This window comes from Macrotis lagotis, chromosome 2, assembly GCF_037893015.1.
Source record: "Macrotis lagotis isolate mMagLag1 chromosome 2, bilby.v1.9.chrom.fasta, whole genome shotgun sequence".
NCBI classification, from domain to species: Eukaryota; Metazoa; Chordata; class Mammalia; order Peramelemorphia; family Peramelidae; genus Macrotis; species Macrotis lagotis.
The window spans coordinates 69606105-69633082 of NC_133659.1; the positions used below are offsets into that span (position 1 = coordinate 69606105).

Consider the following 26978-nt stretch of genomic DNA (forward strand, 5'->3'; position numbering starts at 1 on the left):
ATATCTTAATATAAGAAAACCATATTTAAACAAATATATCTATGTAATTGGTTTCAAACATTAAATCTTTCATCCTACGAAATGATGCAGAGTGAAATAAGAACCAGGAGAGCAACTACAATATAAATAAGTGAAAGAATTCTGCCAAATTCCTTTTATAGGATCAACATGGTGCTGACACCTAAACCAGGAAGAGCCAAAGATGATAAAGAAAATTACAGAATTGTCTTCCTAAGGAATATTGATACAATAAAATTTTAGTAGAGATTTCAGCAAGCTATTACTAAGTCAATACACTATGATAAGGTACGAGTTTTGCCAAAAATAAGGGATGGAAATGTCAGGAAAACCATTATCAATAACAAAATTAACCAAAATTATATGATTTATCTCAACAGAGGTTGAAAAGGCCTTTGCTAAAATTCAGCACCTTGTTCTTATTAAAAATACTAGAAAAAAAGAAAAAAAATACTAGAGAGCATAGGAGTAAATGGAGTTTTCCTTAAAATGATATGCAGTATTAATCAAAGCATTATATGTAATGGAGATTAACTAAAAGCATTCCCAATAAGAACAGGGGTGAAATAAGGCTTCCCATTATCACTACTATTATTCAATACTGTATTAGAAATGCTAACTTTGGCAATAAATGAAAAGAAATGGAAGGAATTATAATAGGCAATGAGGAAACAAAGCTCTCACTCTTTGCAGATAATATTATTATATTCGAGGGAGAGAATCCTAGAAAATCAATTTTAAAACTACTTAAAAGAACAAACAAAAATTATCATAGCAAAGATAATAATTTTGTCAAAGGCAAAGAAAAAACACTTCACCCCCCAAATTCAAATATCAAGGAAAATAAAATAAATTCTGGCCACAACACCATAAAAGAGTTAAAATTATGGAATATGATATAAAAAGGGCAAAAAGATAAACACTTAAACCCAAAACTAACTTATGTTGTAAAAATGTATAATCCTAAAGGAAAGAAAAGTGGATTTTTAATAGAACAGAGAATTTTCAAACATTTTTGATGAAAATACCAGAGGCTAAGAACATATATGAAATGCAAAGGCAACAGGGTAGAGAAACATATAAAAATAAATACACAGAATAGTTAGAGGAGGCTAAACAATGAAGAGATGTGTTCTAATGGGAGAGAATAAAGTATCCCTTCAGAATGTCTTCAAGGGCTGCAGAAAGAAGAAATTAAAAGAAAACTGGGGCATGGATAAGGATCTTTTTGGTTTTGTTGGTTTTTGTCAATGAAAGAAAAAGGACAGAAAAAGACATACTAGGAATAAATAATATTTCAGATTAATAGAACAGTTTACAAACAAAAAAAGGTTTTGGGAACAATATCTAGACTCCATTCTTATCTGAACGAGGCAAAGGACTGACAGCACACATACATGCAGAAATACATAAATTTTGGTGTGTAACTCAATAAACAAATAGACATGGAAATGGAGTATGAGGGAGAACAAAATCAGAAAGAGAATTAGCACAAGGAAAACTTCAATTCTGAAGAGTTTATCATAAAAGAGAGATTAAAACAAAAGAGAGACTCTAAGAAAAAAATTGAAGTCTTGGTTTGGTAAAGAAAAAAGGAAAGAGAAATAGGAACAGATCTTATAAATTACAGATAATTAGTATTTATTAAATCCCTTTTTCTAAAAGGAAGGGGGCTTGTGAGAAAAAAGCAGAAAAAAATATAAATATAAAAAGATACAAAGAAGTTAAATATGTGAATTGTAATAACAGTGAATGCTAATTAGATTACCTCATGCAGAAAATGGAGAAAGGCAGAAGAATGGATTAGTAACCAATTCAACAATTATTTGAAGTAAACACAAAAGCATACACACATAAATTGATAAAAATTTAAAATGAGAAGTTGGAGCAGAATATATTATACTTCAGGGAAACTAAAAAAATTGGGTAGCAATCATAATCTGAAACTGGGAACATTAAAAAAAAGACATAATTAAAAAGGAAAAGTGGAAAAATTCTATTATGCTTAACAAAAGGAAAGAAGGGGGCAGCTAAGTGGCACTGTGGATAGAGCACCAGCCTTGGAGTCAGGAGGACCAGAGTTCAAATCCGAACTCAGATATTAATAATTACCTAGCTGTGTGATCTTGGGCAAGTCACTTAACCCCACTACCTTGGGAAAAAGAGAATGAACTACTAAAAAGATACAATAAAAAAACTAACAGACTGCCTTCTGAGGGGGGGAATCGAGAAGAGGGGAAAAATTGTAACACTCAAAATTAATTTTTTAAAAAAGGAAAGAAGGAAACAAACATGTGTTTATTAAGCTATATAGCAGGCACTGCTCTAAAGTGCTTTTATAAATATCATCTCATTTGATCCTCCTAAAAACTCTGGGAGAGTAGTACTATAATTATTATTATTGTTGTTGTTGTTTTTTGTTGTTATTCCCATTTTATTGCTAAGAGAACTGAGACAGAGGTCTAAGTGACTTGTCTCGGGCACATTTGAATTAAGATCTTGACTCAAGGTCTAGCACTCTTATTCAATGAACCACCTAATGACTCTAAAAGTATCATTGATAATGAAATAATATCAATATTTAATATATTGCACTGAATGCAAAAGCATCTAAGCTCAAAGAAAAAAGTTTCTTAAAGGAAAAAGTTAATCAAATCACAAAGAAAAATAGACAAAAAGTACAACAGTGTGTGGGGACCTAAATATGCCCCCATTTCATACCAAAGAAAAATCTTACAAAATGATAAACAAGAAGTCAAGGCCCTGAAAAGAAATTTAGTCTAGAATTTAGACTCTTTATTTTAGAAATCTAGAGAAGATTCTAGAAAATCTATTCTTAGAACAGAAAACTAAATTTCTATTTGGAACCTAAAGAAATCTATATCTATCACTTATATATGATAGTGTGTACTTTTCACAACTATGCAGAAAGGAAGACTTCTTGACTATATGAAGAACAGAAAGTTAAAAAACTAAGTAGACAATTTTGATCATATAAAATTGAAAATTGTTTTCACAAACAAAAGTAGTACATTTAGAATTAGAGCTAAATAATTACCAGGAGAAAAAAATCTTTGCAACGAACTTCTCCATTAAAGGTCTGATGTTCTAAGATGCATATGTATATAAGATGTACATGTAGCATGTGAGTAGTAATATTTCTATTTCATCTTTTGACCATTCATCTACTATCTCTTGTTCAAAATTATGCATGTATACATTTGAAAGGATCCATGGGAGAGAAAAAGCATAAAGATGCAAAGAGGGAAAATGTCAAGAACAAGATTCCAAAAAGGCAGAAATGTTGAAATAATTATAACTCCTGGAAAATAGTTAAGTTTACCATATATACTTTGTAACTTTTAATAAATTCCTTCCTAGAGATACAAATCCACTCTCACAAATTAATCTGCTATTACTTTAACCTTTAAATTTAACCTTTAAAAAACAAATAATTACATCTTACATTAAGACTCATTTAACAAAGACTTTTTTAAAACTGTGTTCACAGATTATCAGTATTACAACAATTTTCAAGGTCATGAATTATGTAACTATGCTTATATTTGCTTTTACTGCTCAATCACCCTATTTCTTACCTTACTCTACAATATGTTATTATGGTTAAAGATTTTAGATTCTAAAATGACTAAATCTATTCAGACTCAACTTTTACTGATGCAAATACAAAAATGAAGTTGAGGAATAATTACTTTATTCACTGTGCTACCTAATTTTTCCTCAAAAAAAGAACAGACTACCACTACAAAAGAAACACTCACTAATGAGAAATATACATTACAAATTCAAAAACAAAAAAAAACAAAAAAGGTGATTGCCCAAAATACTAGTTTTAGTTTTAAGAAAATATTGCTTTTCTAACAGGTACAGCCTGTTTGCATTCATTCTAGCAATGGAAACATCAGAGTTATTTGCCTTTAATATGGCATCTCAAAGAAAGTTTACAGGTTTATATAATGTGTGGCATTCTAAAAAAATTCATTTCCAAATACTCACCTAAGAAGTTAGGGTAAAGATGGTCAATATTGTCCACAACATAGTTACACTTGGGACACCTATTATTGTCTTCCAGGCTCTGATGGATACATTTATAGCTATAGGTAAAGAAATAAAAAAACGAAAAAATTACATCAATGATGTTAATATGCTCAAAAAATGTAGAGAAACTGTATGATTTTTAAAAATTTGCTTAGTTATTTTTTATTTTTCCACAACTACATGTAAAAACAATTTTTATACTTGTTTTAAAACTTTGAGTTCCACATTCTCTCCCTTCCTCCCTCCCCAACTTCCTCATTGAGAAGGCAAGCATTTCGATACAGCTTATATAAATCACATATAACATTTGCGTATTAGTTACACTGTGAAAGAAAACAGACAAAATAAACTCAAAAAAAGTAAAAAAAAAATAGTATGTTTAAGAAAATGGACAAAATAAACTCAAAAAAAGTAAAAAATAGTATGTTTAATCTGTGTTCAGACACCAACAGTTCATTCTCTCATATTGGATAGCATTTTTCATTATAAATCCTTCAGAATTTTCTTGAATCATTACGTTGCTGAGAATAGCTAAGTCATTCAGAGCTGATCATCTTACAATATTTCTGTTACTTTGTACACAGTTTGTGTCAATTTGCTTCAGTTTCTGTAAATTTTTACAGGTTTTTCTGAGAACATCCTGCTCATTATTTCTTATAGCACAATAATATTCCGTCACAATAGTATGTAATGATTTGTTCAGTTATTCCCCAATTGATGCCCTCAACTGACGAGTCTTTGAAACCAGAAAAGAGATCTATAAATATTGTTGTATGTATAAGTCCCTTTCCTTTTTTTTTTTTGTTTTTTATCTCTATTGAGATACAGACGTAATAGTGGAACTGCTAAGCCAAAGGGTATTTGCTTGGTTTTATAGCCCACTGGGCATAATTCTAAATTGCTAAACAGAATGGTTGAATAAAGTCCCAATTTGTCATGTTTTCCATATCCCTTCCAATATTTGTTATTTTCCTTTTTCTGTCCTATTGGCCAATTAGCCTATTAGGTATGGGGTAGTAACCTCAGAATTACTGTAATTTACATTTCTCCAATCAACTGAGTTGGAACTTATTTTTTTTTATATGGCTGTAAATGGCTTTGATTACTTCATATGAAAACTTCAAATTTTTTGGCCATTTCTCAATTGGGAAAGTGATTTTTATTCTTGACTCAGTTCTCAGTATGCAAAAGGAGGCTTTTTTCTGAGAAATTTGCTTCAAAAATTTTTTTAATTAAGATTGCTAATTGTATTTTCTTCCATCCTATTTATTCCACTATCTCTCCTTTTACCCTGTCCCTCCTTAAAAATGTTTTGCTTCTGACTACTGCCTCCCACAACCTCCTCTCCCTTCTGTAATCCCCCCTTCTCTTATTCCCCCCCCCTATTTTCCTGTAAGGTGAGACAGATTTATAAACCCAAATGAATGTGTTATGTTATTCCCTTTTTGGGCCAACTGATGAGAGGTACATTTAAAACAAGGTCTATTCACTCCCTCTCCAACTCTCTCTTCTCTTTCCTTCTACAATAAAAGATTTTTTTTGCCTCTTTTTATGTGAGATAATTTGCCCCTGTCTACTGTTCCAAGTCTTCCAATCCTTTAATATACAAGTTGCTAAGCCTGGTTGCTTGCAATATATTCTCCATGATCTGGAAGCTTGTGAAATGGGCTGTAATATTACTGGGAGTTTTCATTTTGGGATCTCTTTCAGGAAGTGATTGATAGATTCTTTCAAATTCTATTTTACCTGCTGGTAAATGAAAGATGATATCTAGGCTCTTTTTTTTAATCATGGCTTTCAAGTGGTTTATTTCTCTTGACTATTTTCCAGATCAATAGTTTTTCCCATTAAGATATTTCACACTGTCTTCTATTTTTTCACTCTTTTGATTTTATTTTTATTGTTTCTTGATTTTTCATAGTCATTTGCTCAATTCTAATTTTTGTACCTTTTTTTCCACTTGAAAAATTTTATTTTTTTAAAGAGCTATTGTCTTTGGTGAACTTGTACCTTTTTTTCCCCACTCTGGCCAATTTTGCATTTCAATGCATTCTTCTCTTCATTGGTTTTTTTATATCATTTTTACCATTTGATCTGTTATGTTTTTTAAGATGCAATTTTGTTTAGTATTTTTGTGTCTCCTTTTCTAAACTATTGATTCTTTTTTTCATGATTTTCCTTGCATAACTTTCATGACTCTTCCCAATTTTTCCTGTACCTCTCCTTTATTCTCAAAATCCTTTTTCCTTTTTAAGCCTTTCCATAGTCTTAGTCCAATTCATATTTTTTTCTTGGAGGCTTTGGATATAAGAGCTTTGGTTTTGTTATGTCCTAAGAGTGTGTTTTGATCTTCCTAGTCACCCTAGTAACTTTCTATAGACAAGAGTTTTTCTGTTGTTTCCACATTTTTATTTTACAGTCTATTTCCTGACTTTGAACTTTCTCCTAAAATGGAGCTTTCCTTCTAGAGTGGAGGGAACACTGTCCCAAGTTGTAGCGTTAATGTGCAGACATTCTCAGAAATAATTCTAGGGACCTGTAAGTTTTTCATTCTTCCAAAGTGGTACAATACAAGGAGAGATTTACTACTCTCCTGGATCTGTGTTCTAGTCTGTAATGCTAAGCATTAAAAGGAACTATTTTTTGCCCTGGAACTGTGATGAGGGTCCCTCCACACTGAGATCAACAAGCTCTGATGTGCTACTGCTCCTCCTTGCCCTGGGACGCTCACCAATGCCTGTGACCCAGATCTGAGTTATGAACAAAGTAACAGTGTCAGCAATGAGATGTCACAATCTCCTCCTGTACAACCCCATTCCCACCTGTGGAAGCAGTTGCTGCCACCATCAAAACTCAGAAGACTCACAAGGTCTGCCCCTGGTTTGCTAGGGCCCAGTCTGTGCTGGCACAGTCTGCAAAGTACTGTATTTCATTCATCCTCACCCCATTTGTGGAAGACCTTTCCTGCTGACCTTCTAAGTTGTCTTTGACTGGAAAATTATTTCACCCTGTCCCTTTTTAAGATCTACTACTCCAGAAATTATTTAAAAGTGCTTTGGGTTTTCCTTTCCTTCACCATCTTAGCTCCACCTCCAAGTTGTATGATTTTAAGGAAGTCAACATGAGTTTTTGCATAACTAATTTTTAATATCTACAAAGAGTACATTTAAAATCATAAATCTGGAAAATTACCCATTTGATGAAGTGATTATAAGTTACCTCAAAGCAAAAAAAGGATACGAACCAGTGTTGGTACAGTAGAAAAAAAGTGATAAATTTCAAAGTAGAGGGCTCAGGTTTAAATCCTAGTTCTGTCATTTAATATGTGTAACCACTGGCAACTCACCAAATTTCCTGGGATTCCATTTCCTCAATTTTAAAATGAGGAAGCTGTACTAAACAGCTTCTGACCAATTAAAAAGCTGTTGCAAAGTTAACAGCTGAGAATTAGAATGTTAACTACTTGAGTAAAAAGGATGACAGAAGTCAAAGATGCTGGAGAGGTAGAATCAGTAAGAGTTGGCAACTGACTGACAAAGACAAAAGCAAAGAAAAAAATTATAAAACCAAGAATATTAAGGAGAAATCTATTTTATTTTAAACCCAAATTCCAAATAACTCTATTTTTTAATGTCTTCCTTCTCTTTATGTTAAAAAAAAATGCACGCATTTCCCTCAAAATCTACTTACTACACTGATTTACTACTAGGTTCACTTTTTTATACTTTCTTCCTGGAAAGGAAAGGAAGAAACACAAAACAACAATCCTTACCAACATTATCTCTCCATTCCTCATCTACTGCTCAGAATCAGGCACAGCAACCTCATTAATTTTTCAAAAATTCTTCCTTTCCCCAGTCAATGTCAAACTCTCAAATCTATTAGCTCTTTGATCAGTTCTTAACCCTAATTTTATGGCAAGGACATCAAAAGTTATGAGCAATTGTTACAAGGTTAAACTGACATTTTGAAAATCTACATTTTTCTTATTTTTCTCAAATAATACTAATCCCACTCACCCACCAATCCAAAGTCATTTTTATTTTTTTTAATTATAGGCTTCTTGTTATAAATCCGAAGCAAAATTATGAAATTTCACCAAATTTTAAAAGTAGAAGAAACCACTGCAACCACTTGGTCATAGTATTCTAATTTAATAAGTGACAAGATGAAGACACAAGAAGAATCTTGTCATGTGAAATATGTGAAGAAGGAGATAGTGACAGAAATATTTTAGTATAGTGAGATGAGGAGGGGGAAAAGAGAGAACTCTTTGCTAATGGTCTCAATATTTTCAGTGAAACTTAAGGCAAGCAATGGAGAACATAAGTGTAGGGGGAGTTAATGCAAGTCTGAGGAGCAACAAAAGGTTTGGAACATCACCATGAATGGGATATTAATTCAATTAAGATGTAAAAAGATTGCCCTGCTGTAAAGAGGACCCAGTTGGGATTAGTAACATGAACTTGTAATGGATCCAGTCAGCAGAGTTTGATGATTTTCTCAAGCTTCATTCAGCAAGACAAACAAAAGACATAGACAGAAGATGGTGGTAGTAATCTAAGGCTGAGGTTTCAAGGAAGATCAACAACATGAAGAGTGGGCAAGTCTTGAGAGAAAATGACAGTGTAGAGTTGAACTGGTTCACCAAAGGGTCAAGATAAGGAAAGGAAGACAGTGATGTCACTAAAGGAGTGATAGACTGGGAAAGAACTGAAGGACTGAGAGACTGGAGGTTATGATGAAGACAAAGATTATGGACTGAGGTTGCAATGACAGCAGACGTTCAAGGAACATTGAATTTGTGCATTTGTGGATAATGAAAAGATCAAGGACATGATTATCTTTGTGTACAGCTGAGGTAAAGTGCAGAAGTAGGTCATGAAAAATGAGCAAGTTAAGGAATTGGGAAGTTAAATATTTGAGAGATTATCCATGTATATGTTGAAGTGCCCTACTGTGACAGCAGAAGTTGGAAAGGAAAGGAAGCGTGCCAAGCACTTAACTTAAACAGTTTTTTTTTAAGCCTCTAAGGTTGCAGGAAGCAAAGTGGTTTAGGGGAAGTAGCATTAATTTTGAAATCAAAGGACTCAGAACTACCTGTGATGCTTACTATCAGTGTGATTATGGATAAGAACTTAACCTTCCTGGATTTCAAGTTACTCAGTTTCAAAACTAAATATGGATACTAGAAGTCAGATTTCTTTATTCTTAATAGAGAGTCCTTCAAAAACATTCCAGATTATTGCCTCTCCCTTACTTTATCATGACCTGGAAGAGCTAAGCCTGGGGCAGCACCATCCTGAGAGGTAAGAGCCTAGTCTAACCAGCCCCAAATCTCACTATATTTCACCTCAATTTCTTGCTCACCTCCAACCCCACATTTTCTTCTTTTTATTTTGGTAATGGTAGAAATTCAACACAATCACTGTTTTCTAGAAATGACAGATCAATCCACTGCTCCCTCATTTCATTTACCATTCTTCATCTTCCTTGATCTACCATACTTACCTTCTATGTGACAGCAGTTCTATAAAAACAACAAATATTTCTATAGAACTTACTCCTAGTCAAAGATAAACTCCTTGAAGACAGAGGTGGTCTCATTTTTGATATATACTTATTTGTTTTGCTATTGTATCCCCAGTGCTTTGCACAGTTCCTAAAACATGTTAAGTATATAATAAATGTTTTTTCAGTCATTCTTTCATTCAAGCTCCTTCAAGGGAAGAACCCATATCATTTTGCATTTTTGTATAACCCAGAGCCTATCAGTTTCTTGCACGGAAAAGGCACAAAATATTTGTTAAAGTTAAAATATATTGCATAACTACCTTTAATTCTTTAACAAGAGTAATAATATTAATATTATTAATGATAACTAAAATTTTAATGTTTTATTTAAGATATATAACTTAAAAAGTGGCAGATAAGTTAAACAAATACAACACTGCAACAAAGTCGTAAACCAGATTATCATATAAACTGAAAATAATTATGTACTTCTATTTTGCAATATATATTATGTCAGAGTTTTTTTTATAGAAAGAATTGAGGTCATTCAACTTAAGCCCTCTAATCTTCCTTTCAGTTCATCTCAAAAGCACATGACATTATCTTCCACTCTCTCTACTATTTCTGAAACATTGTACTTGTGTCTTTGATTTCATTTCTGTTTTGCTTCCCTACCTCTCTTATGTCTCTCCATCTTTCTATCCTGTCTTCCTCTCCCCTTCCTCTCTATCCTGCTTTTCTCTCTACTCTTCTTCCTCCACTCAAATCTCCTACCTCTTCCTACATATTGTTTCCATGCCCATTACTTTAAACAGACCTGTCTCCTTTAACCTTAAAAAAAACTTCACTAGACCCTACCATACTCTCAAGATATTATCCTATATCATGTTTTCTCAAACTCTTAAAAAGAGCTTCTATCTCTATTTCCTCACCTCTTTCTCATTCAAGCCTTTCAAATCTGGCTTAATGGCAAATTTGACAGTCTTTTTTTAGTCCTGATCTTTTTTAATTTTTACATGCTGCATTTGCCTCTCTCCTAGATATTTTATTGTCCCTGGGATTTTCTATCAGTTCTTTCCAGGCTCTTCTCTCACTAACCTGCCTGACCACTCCTCAGTCTTCTTTTCCAGATGACACACATCATTTATCCCCCTCAACTGAAAGCATTTCCCAAACTTCTGTAGTAAGCTCTCCTTTCTTCTCTCTTGGAGATGGAAATGTCATTAACACCCATAATTAAATTCTCATCTTGATGACATCCCTAAGCTATTGAAAGTGCCTATTAAACATTTCACTCTGGATGTGGCATGTTAAATCATCTAAAACTCAGCATGTCCAAAATAGAACTCATCTCTTTCCTACTCCCAAACCTACCCTATTTCTGTCAAAAACTCCCTATTTCTGTCAAAGGCACTATTTCTATTCCAGGCTTTCAAGGACTGTAATCTTGACATTAACATCTAATTCACTCTCACATTCCATAGTGAAGCACTTGCCAAACCTTGTCATTTCTACAATATTTCTTGCATCTAACCTCTCTACTCAAACAACTACCACCTTAAACTCAGGCCCTCTCAGACCTACTCATCTATGTTATTGCAACAATCTCCTAATTGATCTATTTATCTCAAGTTTCCCCACTCATTACTGTACCACTACATTACTGCCAAAATGATTTTCCATAAATGAGAACTGATCTTAATTACTCTCTTACTTGATAAACTCCAGTAAATTCCAATTCCCTTTAGGATAAAATAGAAACTCCTTCATTTCACTTTTAAGCCTTTCATAACCTGTACTTAATCTATCTTTCCAGCCTCACAAGGCTTAACTCTCCTCCAAATACCGCAATCAAGCAAAGCTAGCCTTTTGTCTGGCCCTCACACAACACTCCACTGTCAAGCTCTGTGTATCTACATCAGCAGTTCACAATTCCTGGAATACACTCCCTCCTCATCTCCATTTCAATCTTCTATAATGAAGGACAAGAACCAACCAATAATCCTTCAAAAGGCAGGTCAAAAAGCCTTTCTTGATCCCTGCCCCCCCAATGGTAATGTCATTTTTCCAAAAATACCTTAAATAACTACTTTACATTTATTTTTTATTCATCTTTTTATATCTATTCTGTTTATACTTAAATATGCTTGACACCTGCTCAATTAGAATTTAAGCCCCTGCAAGTAAAGATTTTCATTTTTTTTGTTTCAGAATAATCAGGACCTACTACAAGCATCTGACACACAGTTGGGGCTTAATGTTTTTTGATTCTACCTCAAAAGCCAACAGCTAGGTGATACAGCTGATAAAGTACTGAACCAAGAGTCAGGATGATCTAATTTCAAATTTAGTCACAGATTTTAATTAGTTGTATGGCCTTGGACAAGTCACTTAATTTGTTTGCTTCAGTTTACTCAACTGTAAAATGGAGATAATAACTACACTTAATTCCCAGGATTACTGTCAGGATCAAATGATAATAGTGCCAGCACATAGTAGACACTAAATAAATGTTTCTTCCCTTCCCCCATCTTCACTGTCATCTTGAATACTTTTAAGTTTTCAGTTTAGTATCCTACCAACTTTAAATGGGCATAGTAAAGTTATAATTCCAACATATACTGTTATCAAAACAATTAGATAATTTAGGAATGCTATTTTTCAAAATTAAGTTAAATCTGCAGGAAAAATTAAAATTCACCAAATGATTTAAAATGGCAACAAAAAGTTAAAAACTCCAAAGCCAAGGCTCAGATTGACAAAAGTAATTAACAGTTGAAAATTAAGAAGCTATTCTAAAAGTACTAAATGATAAGTAAAGTTAAGCATCAGTACTTATATTCAAACTTTACTCACCTACCCTGAGTTGAAAGACATGAAAGGAAACCTTTTTTTAAGCACTCTACAGAGTTAAGGTAAATCTAATTTCTCACTTAAACTGGATTTTTACATTTCTTTTAAATTGCTGAAATGTCAATGTTTAAGTAGGGAAAATGAATGAATTTAGTTAGAATAAAATACTTTCTCAAACAAAAATATCTTACCAGAAACTGTGGCCACACTTCGTCATGTATGCTTCTTCAATCATATCAAAACAGATGGGGCTAAAAGAAAGCAAAAAATTAACATGACAAAGTTTATTTTTTTAAAGCACAAAACAAGCACAATTTTAAAGAAGAATCAGTAACATTATCAGGAAAAAAACAAAAAGCATGATTTTCAAGATTCCTATCAACTTTAATTAATTTTAACTTCTAAAGTTCATCACTATAATTATAACTGATGTTCATGATGTTGACTCCAAAGAAGTGTAAAACCTTGAAATCCTTTCTACATTATAATAAAATAAACTATGCTTTGTACATATTCTGAAAGTAAGTGTGGTATTCTGAAAGTACTGGATAGGGGCAGCTAGGTGGCGTAGTGGGTAAAGCACCGGCCCTGGAGTCAGGAGTACCTGGGTTCAAATCCAGTCTCAGACACTTAATAATTACCTAGCTGTGTGGCCTTGGGCAAGCCACTTAACCCCGTTTGTTAAGGAATGAGAAAAAACTTAAGGTTCAAATCCCACTTCATACATTTAAAGAGTGTCCAACCATAGACATCTCTAAGAACTTTCTCATCTGAAAATGTGATTAGAAAATCAGTTAAGTATAATAGAAAAAGCACTGAGTTGGCAACCAAGAGATATCTGAGTTCTAATTCTACATCATAGTATTAACAATCTGCCCATGAATAAATCACTTAACCTCATAAAGCATCAGTTTTCCTCCTCTATAAGATGAACACAAGAAAAGCTCAAAGGGTTGATGTGTTTATGCTCTTTCTCCTTTGACTACTGTTTTGAGAAGCAGTGTGACTATTGATAAGTAACCAAAAAACCAAACAAAACTAATTTGAATTCAGAAGACCTAGACTCCAAACATACTTTCACTACTTAATAGCAGTATGACTTGACCTCCCTGAGCTTAAATCTTCTCCTGTAAAATGGAGAAAATAATATCTGCACAATCTTCTTCAAAAAATTATTGCCAGTCAGTTGGTCAAAGTGCCTACTAGGTGTTAAGCACAATGCTAAGTACTGGAGTTAAAAGGAAAGAGAATTTGTGCTCTCAAGGAGTTCACAGTTCATTGGAGGAGAAAACATTCAATCTTCTAAGTATAAACAAAATACATAAAGAATAAATTAGAGATAAAATAATGGAGAAGATCTACAATTAAAGGAGGATTGAAACAGGTTCCTTGGGGCAGCTAGGTGGTTTAGTAGATAATCAGCCCTGGAGTCTGGAGGACCTGGGTTCAAATCTGCCCTCAGACCCTTAATTACTCAGCTGTGAGACCTTGGGCAAATCACTTAACCCCAGTGTCTTATCAAAAAAAAACAAAGAAAGAAAAATTAAGACTTTAGCTAGAACTTCAAGGAATCCTAGAGGAGCAGATTAAAGAGAAAATTCTGGAGAGGGGCAAAGAGATGAAAAACTATGGTGAAACTATCTGAAGTAAGGAAATGTGTCTTACACAAGGAACAATAAGGAGTCAATAGTACTGGCACTCAGAGTATAAGGGGTAAGGAAATAAGAAAAAGTATAAGAAAACTAGAAAGGTAGGAGGGGTACAGATTATAAAGGGTTTTGATACCAAAAAATGAAAAAAAAAATCTTATGTTTATCTTGGAGAGAATAGCCTGAAATATATTGAAATTTATTTTTAAAAAAAAGTTTGACATGGTCAGATCTTCTCTTCAGAAAAGTCAATTAGACAGTTAAATGAAGGATGAATTGGAGCAAGAAGAGATCAGACAGAGAAATTAGGCAGAAGGCTATTTCTACAATTCAGGCATGAGATAATGAGGGCCTACACCAAGATGGTGCAGAAAGCTATTTCTACAGGTGTTGAAATTATTGGTTCTAGAAGGGAAGATGAAATTTTACTACAACTAGAATATAATACAATACGAAAAGAATGCTAAGGGCCTTACATCACAATAGCTATCATGTAGTACTCTGAGGTTTACAGAGAACTTTACATGCTATCTCATATGATCCTCATAACATCCCAGTGAGGTCCATGCAGAAAAACAAGGCACAAAAGTTAAGTGACCTGCCTAGCACACACAACTAAGTAAATGTCAAAGGGATCAGGAAAAAGTTTTTCCCTGAAGAAAGCATATGAGCTTAAAACCAGGGATTTAAATACTGATGTGACATGGGCAAGCATTCCAGAAATACAGACAATAGTAAGAGAAAAATCCTACATCACATAACTAGAGAAATGAAAATTTAAATCAATTCTCAAGTTTTATCTCATACTTATCAACTAGGCAAAAAAAAATAATAATGTTGGAAAAAGTTATAGGAAAACAAAATGACTAATGACTAGGTTCATGGAGACATGAATTGATCAAACCATTCTATAAATTAGCTTGGAATTATGTCCCCAAGTCACTAAATTAAAATTATATTCTCTGATCCAAAGATACAACTAGGCTTGAATTCCAAAGAGATCAAAGAAAGAGGGAAAGAATCCATATATACAAAAATATTTACAGCAACTCTTTTTGTAGGAGCAAAGAGTTGAAAACTAAGAACTGCTAAGCAAATTATGGTATACAGAAGTAATAGAATACTATTATATCACTTAAAAAGGATAGAAAGAATCAATTCAGATAAACTTGGTATAACTTTCATGAATAAAGAGTGAAAGAAGCAGAACCAAAAGAACAAATTCACTGTAAAGATCAACTCTGAAAGACTTAAGTCTGATTAATGAAATGACCAATCATAATTTCAGATGACCAATGAGACAGCATGCTATTTACCTGAAAGAGAAATGAGAAACTCAAAATGTAGGATGATGACACACTTTTGCTTATTGTCAATTCAGAAATTTGTTTTGCTTGACTATTCAGATTTGTTACATGAGTTTGATTTCTTTCTCCCACTGTAGGAGGAGAGGTAGGAAAAAAGAAAATAAATACTTATTAATTTTTAAAAGTTTTTATACTCTTAATAGATCCATCTAATAACTATCATTCTATCAGTAGTTAAATGGCTAGAGAGCACTATTTAAGATACAATGACAAAAGAGCTGCTAAAAATCACTGTACCAAATTAAACGCTCTAAATCCTTCCTCCAAACATTACTTGTAAGTAGGTTTTGGGAATTCCAAAATCTTCCATTTGATCAATAGGTGCAAGCATGATCAATTAATGCTTTGCTTTCTTTTTTTTTTCCTTTCTTCCTTTTCTTCTTTCTTCCCAATGGATGCTCAGGTCTAAAGATACAAAACAAACAGTCCTTACTCTTACATTCCACTTCTGGACACAGTATATACCCAAAGTAGAACATAAGTTTGAGGAAGGAGAGGGAAATCCAAGAAAAACTTTTGAGACAGACTTGACAACTGTGCTGAGCCTAGGAGGAAGATCAGGATTTTTGAAAGATAAAATCTAAATGACACTATATTATCCCAGTACAAATGTAAGCAGGCAAGAGATAGTTGTTCTTAAATTTGGTAGTCTTACAATCCAGTTTGGCTGGAATATAGAATGCATGAAGATAAGTAATTTAAAGGCTAGAAAAATACCTCAGACCAGTTAGTTAGTGGAAGACTTTGAATGCCCAACTATTAAGTACTAAGGATTTTATCCTTAAAACAAAAGGTAGCTTCCACAGGTTGCTGGGGGTGGGGAGGGGGAGCAATAAATGAAGAGAGGGAAGGAGGAAATCATGATCATATCAATACTTTAAGGTGTTAATTCTGGTAGCTGCTGAGAATAATGGATTATAGAGAAGAAAGAATGAAAGCAGAAAGAATAAGGGTATACTGCAATAAAACTACAGGGCTGTAATGAGGTCCCAAAACAAGGAGGATACTAGAGATAGGAGGTAGACTTTCTAGAATTTGACAATGGAGGAGAATAGAATAGTAAAAGGAAATAAGACTCTAGGTTATCTCAGAGGTTACTAACCTAGATTAGTAGGAAGGAAAATGAACCAAAAAAAACTGGGAAGAAGTAGAAAAGACTAACAGGAATTATTCTTTGCACATCAATCAACAAAAGTCATTATTTACCAGGTACAGTGTTAGATGATAAAGATACAAAGATAAAAAAGAAAGGGTCCTTGCCCTCAAGGAGTTCGTTACATTCTCAGGGGAATGTAACATGTATAACAAATAAATACAAAGTAATTCTGAGGGAAGAGGGTACAGGGAGGAATCAGGAAAGATTTCATGAAGAAAGTGGCACTTGAGTAGAGTTTTTAAGAAACAAGGAATTCCAAAAGGTGGTAGTAAGTAGGGAGTATATACCTGGTTTAGAGGAGACCCACTGAAAAGACAAAGACAGGTAACAAAATAATGTATAATAAACTAGACAGACAGACGAAGGTCAGGCTGTGAAAGGTCTTGAATTTGAGCTCCAGGATCAGTCACCAGTCATCTCATTTCCCACCTGCCTGGACTCCTTGAACCATTCCCCCCCCATCAAAGACACACACACACACACACACACACACACACACACACACACACACACACAAAGACATTCTGTCTGTCTGTGTCTGTCCTGTCTCTCTCTTTCTCCCCCCTTTTTTATGTGTCGTTTCCTTCCCACTCCCAACCCCCATTTGATTTTAAGCTCCTTGAGGACAGGAACTATCTTTTTCATATTTATTTCCCCAGCACTGAGCACACAGTAGGCATTTAATAATTTCTAATGGACTGAGATGTTTGTAAGTCATCGAAGTGGATAATTTCAATAATCTGAAGTTCATACAAAAACCTGAGACTAAATATAAATCTGTGGGAGCAATCTGTATAATGATAATTGATGGGAAACTCAAGTGTGAAAAAATCTTTAGTTCTTTTTATACATTTTCCCCCACCCCATCTCCTGTTACCCTTTTTCTGCTAAAAGCAAGGCAGTCAAGAATTTCCTGATACATCCACCTAAGGGTAGAGAAACCAAGTAAAGAATATACTTATTCTACACCTGATTCTTGTTAACTAAGAATTGGCTAGGCCAAGAGGGCTGGGAAGTATTCAAGATTGACATGTTGAAAAAAGTAAGATCTTCTGTTAGGAACATTCAAGTTCTGGAAAAAAAAGAACTGCTGCTAAGAGGATGACAATGTAACTGAGACAATCGGCAATGGGAAGAGGAAACCCAACACTTTTTATCCCTAGAACACATAGCTAAGAGTTGAGTTCAAGATCAAAGATGGTGTCAAGTCTGGAATGAGAAGTCCAATCAAATGAAATGAAATTTAGTAGTGTGTGTGTGTGTGTGTGTGTGTGTGTGTGTGTGTGTGTGTGTAGCAGAATGACAGAATTTGAGAGTTAGAAGGGACTGGATCCAGTCTAACTCATCCCTACAAGAAACTTCCTCTAACATGTGTTAAATGAACAAGTATTTAATAAGCACCCACAATGTGTTGGACACTATACTAAATGTTGGTGATACCAATAAAGACAAAAACTTCCTCTGCCCTCCAAGAGCTCACAATCTAAGAAGGAGAGACAATGTGCAAAAACAAACAAACAAAACCCCTACATCTAAACAAGATAAACAGGCTAATATTTTTGTTTGACTTCATATTTTATCTTGAAGGAAATAGTAATCCTTGAGTTTGCTAGGGAATGGCAAAATCATATCTGTTCTTTAAAAAAACTCAATTTGACATTTGAGGATGAACTGGAGTAGGAAGAAACTTAAAGCAGGAAGACCAACCAGAAGGCTATTGAAACAATCATCTTATGAAGTAATGAGACACTTCATCAAGGTGGTGGCAGAATCAAGAGAGAGAGAAGGGAAAACTGTTGTGAAAGTGAACTCATTATGACTAGGGAAATCTTTGGATATGGGTGTTGGAAAGATAAAAAGTCAAGGAGGTCACTCAATTGTGAAGGTTCAGGGAAGATAGGATTGCCTCTGAACATAGATAAGCAAGTTAAGAGGAAAATGACAGGTTGAAACATGATAAATTCCATTTTAGACATAATATGACATATAAGTAATGTATTTTAAATAAATAAAAAATAATATATATATATATATAAATTAAAAATTATATAAATGAAGTACTTTAAAGTTTGCAAAGCACTTTACAAATATCTCATTTTATCCTCCCTACATATCTAGATGATGTTTTCTCATTTTGCAAATGAGGAAAACTTAAGTAATTTGCTCAAGGTCACATGGGTAGTAAGGGCTTGTAGTGAGATTTAAACTCAGATATTCCTGACTACAAGTCTAACAGACACTCCATTCATTGAGCCACCTTAACGGCTTTACCTCATGTTCAATTAAAAATGTCCACAAAGTATCTAATTCCATTTGACTAATAGGCAGTTGGAGATAGGACATATCAGGAATAAGGTCAAGAAACATCTTAAAAAGATCCACATAACGATTTCTGAAAACTGAATCCAAAGGAGTTGACGAGATCACTAAGCCAAATAGTTGAGAGGGAGAAGACCCACAAGAGAAACTTTGGGAGACATCCACAGATCCAGAAAAAGAAATTAAGAGGAATTGATCAGTTAGATAAAGGAGATCAGGAAGGAAAAGTGTCATGAAAATCTAGTCAGAAGAGGATGATCAACAGTATCAAAGACTGAAGAGAGGTGTGGAAGGATGGAGAATGAGAAAAGGTCATTAGATTAGCAAGGAAAATTTAACTGGTACTAGGTAAAGAAGTTTCATTTGAATGATGAAGATGAAAGCCAGCTTGTTGAGTTAAAAAAGAGAATGAGAATAAAAATGGAGATACTCATTGTAGATGGAATTCTCATTAAGTTTAGTCACAAAAGAAAGGTCAGATTTAGGAAAACAGCTAAGATAAATGAAAAGATGTAGACATATCTGAAGGCAGCAAGGAAGTAACTAGGAGAGGACAGAGATTAGTGAGTTGAAAAGATAAAGGGGACAATTATGTTGAAAAAGATGGGATAGAGCTTAGTATAGAGAGGTTTACTTTGGCAAGAATTGAGGGTGTTCCTTCATGTGAGAAAGGAGTGAAGGAAGAGATCATTCCAGAAGGCATTTAAGTAATGTGAAATCATGATGATGATGACATTGATGATGATGATGATGTTTGCCCATCATTCTCAAAGAAGACATCAGGGGGTGACATTAGAGAGGTGATGTTATGACAAGCACAAGAATTAGATTTGAGTAAGGGGGTACTGTGCTAAGTCACCAGCCTCACTTTCTCCTCCAGAGTCATCTGGATTCAATGGCCAAATATTAATCTATATGAATAGGGATGCAAGGTCATCAAGTTTAAGTGACTTTAAGGTCAAAGAGCTAGGAAGTGGCAAGTGTCTGAAGCTGAACTGGAACTCCAGTCTTCCTAACTCCGAGGCCAGTGCTCTATCCATTGCACTACCTAGCTGCCCCAATGTAAAATGAGAAAGAGAGAAGAATGAGTTCTCATTAATAGTTTCTTTTTTTCAGTGTAATACAAAGCAAGATTTTCAGCTGAGAGTAACAGTAAAGCCAACATGATTGAAATAGTCAATTAAGTATAAAATGATTGCTTTGCTGTAGTGAGGGCCCAGAAGAAATTATATAACATAAAATTATGAATCCAGTCAGCACAGTTTGTGGATTTTCTCCAGTTTCTTTAGTAGCACATGTACAAGAGCAAAGACAGCAGATAGTAGGAAAAGTTCAAAGTCAGGTTTTGGCAGGGGAAGATCAGCAATAGGAAAGGCAGTCAAGGAACATAAAAGAAAATGACAATGAAGAGTTGAACTGGTTCAATAAGGGGTTAAGATAAGGATGTGTGTGTGTGTGTATATATATATATATATATGTATATATTATATATATATGTATATGCCTCTTCACCTGCTGGAATCACTACTATTCATTTATCTAAGTTCACTTCAAATGCTACCTCTTCCAGAAATCCTTCCCTGATACCCGAAGTTGGTAAAGACCTCTTCTTTCCCAGTTCACATGGTAATTTCTTCGAAGGAAGGTATCGTGTCAGATATAGAGGAAAAAATTCAGAGTCTGAGGACCAACCTTACCTTGAATACCTAGTTCCTATGTAAATATTCAATTTATTCCCTCTCTTTGTGCATGTTTCTTCAACTGTAAAATGAGGAGATTGGACTAGCAGTCTTCCAAGGTCAATTCTTGCTCTAATTCTATAATCAAATGATCCTAATTGACTGTTTTGATATTTAATCTTTTCAAAAGACATTCACCTCCTTGAAGACAGGAGTACTATGTGTTATATAAATTTTAAATATCCCTCAGGAGATAGCAGAATATAAAAACAAAACATTAACAAATGTTTATTCTATATTTTTGAATTACTTAACATTAGACTATTACAACACTCCATACACAAGGTAAGGAAGTTGGAAAGGGGTATTTAAAATGGGAACTTAAAAGAAGAGAAAGAAAAAAACAAAACTAAATGACTGTAAGAAAAAAAAAAAAGGGAAGAGTAAGAAAGAGAGAAAAGTCACAGGTCATTTCAAATTTTGAATCTTGATCACCAAAAGAATGGTAATAAAATCACAGAAGGAAACTGGTTATTGAATATTAAAGTTAACCAATATCTCCTAACCATTTTAAAGTGTTTTATATCAAAATTTTCCTTTCTACTCACCACTCCTCTCTAAATTGTTAGAATGATTTCTTTAATTTTTATTTTTATTTAAGGCAATGGCGTTTGAATTACTTGCCCAAGGTCACACAGCTAGATAATTGAGAAGAGTCTGGAGAAAACTGGAAAGACAGAGTGGGCTTTGAATCTGAAACAGAGCGTTTTGTATTTGAACATAAAGGCAATGGGGAGCTACAGAGTTTACTGAGTAATAAGGTGACAAAGTTGGACTTGGTCTTTGATGATTAGGAAAATCACTTTGGTGATTGAACAGAAGATGGACTGAAGTGGGAGAGTCTTGAGGCAGGCAGACCCACCAGTATGCTACTGCAATTAGGATCTGCACTGGAATGGAGTCAGTGCCAAAGAAGAGAAGGGGTGTATTCAAGAGACGCTGTTCAAATCCAGCCTCAAACACTTAATAATTGCCTAGCTATGTAACCTTGAGTAAGTCACTTAACCCCATTGCCTTAAATTGTGTGTGTGTGTGTGTGTGTGTGTGTGTGTGTGTGTGTGTGTGTGAGAGAGAGAGAGAGAGAGAGAGAGAGAGAGAGAGAGAGAGAGAGAGACTTTGCAAAAGTGCAATCAATAGGCCTTGGCAACAGACTGGATACTGTTGGAGAGGGAAATAGCAGAGGGGAGGTGTGGGAAGAGGAACTAAGGAGTCCAAGATAACTCTGAAGTTGTGAGTCTAAAGGACCAGGAAGAAACAAGAATGGTATTGTCCTATACTATGCAAAGTAGAGAAGTGGGAAGCAGGGGGAGGGAAGTGTTGAAGAGAGAGATGAATTCTGTTTTAGATATATTTATTGAGTTAAAAATGTCTGAAAGGCATTTTGGAGATGTGAGACTGGAAGTCAGTAGAGAGGTTTGAACAGGGTAAGTAGAAAGGAGACTCATCAGCACAGAGATAGTAATTAAATCCATGAAAACTAATGAAATCACCAAGTGAAGTGTTATGAGAGAGAAGAAAAGAGGACCCAGGAGAGCACCCTGGGAGACACCTTCATTTAGAGGGAGGATCCAACAAAGGAGGCCGAGGAGTGGTCAGAGAAGAGAAGAACCAGAAGAAGAGTATCAAGGAGAAGAGAGTGATCCATAGTGTTTTATCTCATTTTCCATTTTACCTTTGTATCTCCAGGTCCTTGCAGAGAATAAACACTTAATAAAAGCTAGCAGGTTTAAGTTGCAAATTCTATAAGGACAGAGTATGTATCTTATTTAAAACTTTGTATCACTCTCTCCAAGCCCTTAGTCCTCTGAACATTGTTTCATTTTTTAACTTTATATTGAAGGAAAAAAGGAGTGAAATCTTAGTCAAATCACCTCCCCCAAAAGAATTTCAGCCCCCTTTTATGTTTCCTTCTCTATCCTACTATTCACATTTTTGAGTATTAGGCTAACAAAGTACTAACTTTGGCAGGGCCTACTAGGTTAGAAATGCTTCAACTACCAATCTGGTGACAAAACATCAGCCTGTCTAATTATCCCCCAAAAGCTAGTTATTATTATTGTCAGCCCTACCAACTCATGAAGGCAATTCTACTAAGATATAAATGACAGCAATATGCATTAGAATGATGATCATTCTTATATATGTGATAAATCTATGTCATTAATATCACCCTCCAAATTTCACCAAAGTGATCAATCTAGACAACTTTAGGTTTGATTCAATGAAACTTAAGCCACTAAAGCAAATCCCAAATTCCAAACTGCTCCTAAAGTAATGATCCCTTCTCTTTAGATGGAACCCAACTGTTCCACATCAAATATGTATAAATATGGCTCCTAGTTGCCCCAGGGAATTTGAATCATAACCATCCAATCTCTAGCAACCTACATATGGTGGAAAGGGAAAAGAGGATGAGACACTGATACTGTACCTACTAGAAGCCCATCACTATCCTAAGTACTTTCTACAAATATCTCATTTGATCCTTACAGCTATCCCACAGGATTGAGGTAGGTACCCAAGACTTAGGTGCAGTTTACAGTTGAAGAAACTCAGGTAAACAGGTGAAGTGACTTGTCCAGGTCAAACACCTAGTTTTGGGGGCTGAATTTGAACTCAGGGCTGCCTGACTAGGCCCAACCCCCTACTGCCTCAAGTCACACTGGTCTGGAGTCAGAATCTGGATTCCTATCACAGTTCTCAAGCTTACTTATTTGACAATAGATGAATCATTTCACCCCTTTGAAGGTGCAGAATTTTAACACTACTCCTTACACTAGCTCAAAAGGTTTGGGTGTGAGCCTTCCTGCCTTCTTAATCTTGTTTCACATTTACTCTTCTTCAATACCTTGTATTGGTCTTTTTAATGATGCTCTGCCTTCCATCTGTGCCCTGGCAATGGCTGTCCCCAAGGCCTGCAATAACGCCCTCCCTCCTTACTTCCACCACTTGAATGACCTGGAATCCTCAACTTGGTATCATTTTCTATACACCTTTCCCGATTCTTCCACCACTTGAACTATCTAGAATCCTCAACTTAGTATCATTTTCTGTATACCTTTCCCGATTCTTCCACCACTTGAACTATCTGGAATCCTCAGCTTAGTACCATTTTCTATACACCTTTCCTGATTCTTCTTCCATCACTTGAACTATCTGGAATCCTCTGTTTAGTACCATTTTCTAAACACCTTTCCCGATTCTTCCACCACTTGAACTATCTGGAATCCTCAGCTTAGTACCATTTTCTATACACCTTTCCTGATTCTTCTTCCATCACTTGAACTATCTGGAATCCTCAGCTTAGTATCATTTTCTATACACCTTTCCCGATTCTTCCACCACTTGAACTATCTGGAATCCTCAGCTTAGTACCATTTTCTATACACCTTTCCTGATTCTTCTTCCATCACTTGAACTATCTGGAATCCTCTGTTTAGTACCATTTTCTAAACACCTTTCCCGATTCTTCCACCACTTGAACTATCTGGAATCCTCAGCTTAGTACCATTTTCTATACACCTTTCCTGATTCTTCTTCCATCACTTGAACTATCTGGAATCCTCAGCTTAGTATCATTTTCTATACACCTTTCCCGATTCTTCCACCACTTGAACTATCTGGAATCCTCAGCTTAGTACCATTTTCTATACACCTTTCCTGATTCTTCTTCCATCACTTGAACTATCTGGAATCCTCAGCTTAGTACCATTTTCTATACACCTTTCCTGATTCTTCTTCCATCACTTGAACTATCTGGAATCCTCAGCTTAGTACCATTTTCTATACACCTTTCCCGATTCTTCCACCACTTGAACTATCTGGAATCCTCAACTTAGTATCATTTTCTGTATACCTTTCCCGATTCTTCCACCACTTGAACTATCTGGAATCCTCAGCTTAGTACCATTTTCTATACACCTTTCCTGATTCGTCCATCACTTGAACTATCTGGAATCCTCAGCTTAGTACTATTTTCTATACACCTTTCCCGATTCTTCCACCACTTGAACTATCTGGAATCCTCAGCTTAGTACCATTTTCTATACACCTTTCCTGATTCTTCTTCCATCACTTGAACTATCTGGAATCCTCAGCTTAGTACTATTTTCTATACACCTTTCCCGATTCTTCCACCACTTGAACTATCTGGAATCCTCAGCTTAGTACCATTTTCTGATTCGTCCATCACTTGAACTATCTGGAATCCTCAGCTTAGTAGCATTTTCTATACACCTTTCCTGATTCGTCCATCACTTGAACTATCTGGAATCCTCAGCTTAGTACCATTTTCTATACACCTTTCCTGATTCGTCCATCACTTGAACTATCTGGAATCCTCAGCTTAGTATCATTTTCTATACACCTTTCCCGATTCTTCCACCACTTGAACTATCTGGAATCCTCAGCTTAGTACCATTTTCTATACACCTTTCCCGATTCTTCCACCACTTGAACTATCTGGAATCCTCAGCTTAGTACTATTTTCTATACACCTTTCCCGATTCTTCCACCACTTGAACTATCTGGAATCCTCAGCTTAGTACCATTTTCTATACACCTTTCCTGATTCGTCCATCACTTGAACTATCTGGAATCCTCAGCTTAGTACCATTTTCTATACACCTTTCCTGATTCGTCCATCACTTGAACTATCTGGAATCCTCAGCTTAGTACCATTTTCTATACACCTTTCCTGATTCGTCCACCACTTGAACTATCTGGAATCCTCAGCTTAGTACCATTTTCTATACACCTTTCCCGATTCGTCCACCACTTGAACTATCTGGAATCCTCAGCTTGGTAGCATTTTCTGCATGACCTTTCCCGATTCTCCCTGGCCCCCCTTCAGGACCTCTCGCCCACTGTGAACCAAGCTCGGCAGGGCCGGGCACCCTAGGTGGGGTTCGGGCACTGCCCCTCCAGCGCTCAGCGGCCCGTGGTAGGTACGATGCCAGGGGGCAGCATCAGCTCCGCTGAATACAAGGGACGAGGCGCATGTGGCGCGGGGCCCGCTCCCAGCCCTGGCAGCCGCGGCGCTGCGGGTGCAGGGGCCCCGGTGCCGGCCCAGGCTCGGGGTCTCCACCCTTGTCCGCACAGCCGCGGCTCGGGCCACCCCCGGGGCTCCATCCTCACTCCCCGCCCCCCGGGCCCTCGGGGAGGGGCGCCTGTCCACCCACCAGACGAAGTCGTTGCTTTTGTCCTCGTACGAGTTGATGAGCCCGTTGCAGAGCGGGGTGGGCAGAGGCCGCTTCCTGCCGCCGCCCGAGGAGCCGCCGGCGCCGCCGGGCCTGCCGGAGCCCCCGAGGCGCGAGAGGCCCGCGGCCAGCGCCCCGCCGCCGCCCGAGCCCGAGGCCACCAGCAGAGGCCGCACGGCGGCGCCCAGGCCCCCCGAGCCCGCCGCCCCGCTGGAGCCGGCCGCGGCCACCACGGCCGTCAGGGAGGGCGGCGACGGCGACGCCGAGGCCGAGGAGGAGGACGAGGCGGAAGTGACCGAGGAGGCCGCGGAGGAGCCGGGCGCGGCGCCGGCGGCGGGCCCGGCCTGGCGGCTGCCGGACATGGCGACTGCCCCCTCCCCGGGCCGGGCGCTCGGAGGAGAGGGCGAGGGAGCGGGCACCGGGCCCGGCCGCCGCCGCCTGCCCGCGGGCTCAGAGCCGCCTGCCCGCGGGCTCAGTGCATCCTGCGGCCGCGCAGGGCGCCGGGGGCGGGGGCTGCCGCCCGGGAGGGAACAATAAAGTTCTTTAAAAAAAACGCAAACCGGCGGCGGCGGCGGCGGCGGGAGGAAGCCGCGGAGCGGGGCGCGGACGGAGGGAAGGCGCGCTCGGCCGGCCGCTGCCACCCCGGAGCCGGCCTGGGCCGGAGCCTGCGCGCGCACCCGGCTCGGAGGCCCGGACCGAGGCGGGGCGGAGGCGGCCCGGCCGCTGCAACTTTATTGGCAGCGCCGCGGCCTCACACGCACAGCACCGCCATGGCGACGGCGGCCTCTGCCTAGCTACGGGAGAATCCCTTGTTGAAAGCTTTATTGACTCCCGATCCGCGGCGGCGGGGGAGGCGGGGCGGGGAAGGGGAGCCGAAGTGCGCAAGCGCGCCGTGGAGCGTCCGGAGCCTCCTTCCTAAACCCGAGGAGACGGGCGGGAGGGGGACGCCGAGGGGGTTCCGGCACTGCGCCTGCGCAGGATTCCCACGCATTCCTGAGGGGGGAGGGGAGACTCCCTGGAGCGAGCCAGCCTGCGTGCAGGGGCCGGGGCTGGCACCGAAGCCGGCCCCTCCCGCGGCTGGGGTCTCACCTGGCCCCCGGGCTTTG

General features: G+C 37.2%; 1 protein-coding gene across 6 annotated transcripts in view; it reads right to left on the reverse strand.

Moving 5' to 3' along the window:
- The window catches only part of COP1 (COP1 E3 ubiquitin ligase), a 306374-nt gene extending 279858 nt beyond the window's left edge, over positions 1 to 26516 (reverse strand). Inside the window, exons 1-3 of one of the 6 annotated variants that reach the window (XM_074222102.1) lie at positions 25855 to 26510; positions 12636 to 12695; positions 4036 to 4133 (exon numbers count right to left, since the gene is read on the reverse strand). In XM_074222102.1, the coding sequence (XP_074078203.1) occupies positions 4036 to 4133; positions 12636 to 12695; positions 25855 to 26234 (538 nt within the window). In that variant the 5' untranslated portion in view covers positions 26235 to 26510. Of the gene's footprint in view, positions 1 to 4035; positions 4134 to 12635; positions 12696 to 25854 lie in introns of all 6 variants that reach the window. The other 5 variants (XM_074222097.1, XM_074222096.1, XM_074222101.1 and 2 more) reach the window with 5 other exon arrangements.
- Positions 26517 to 26978: the final 462 nt, after the last annotated feature.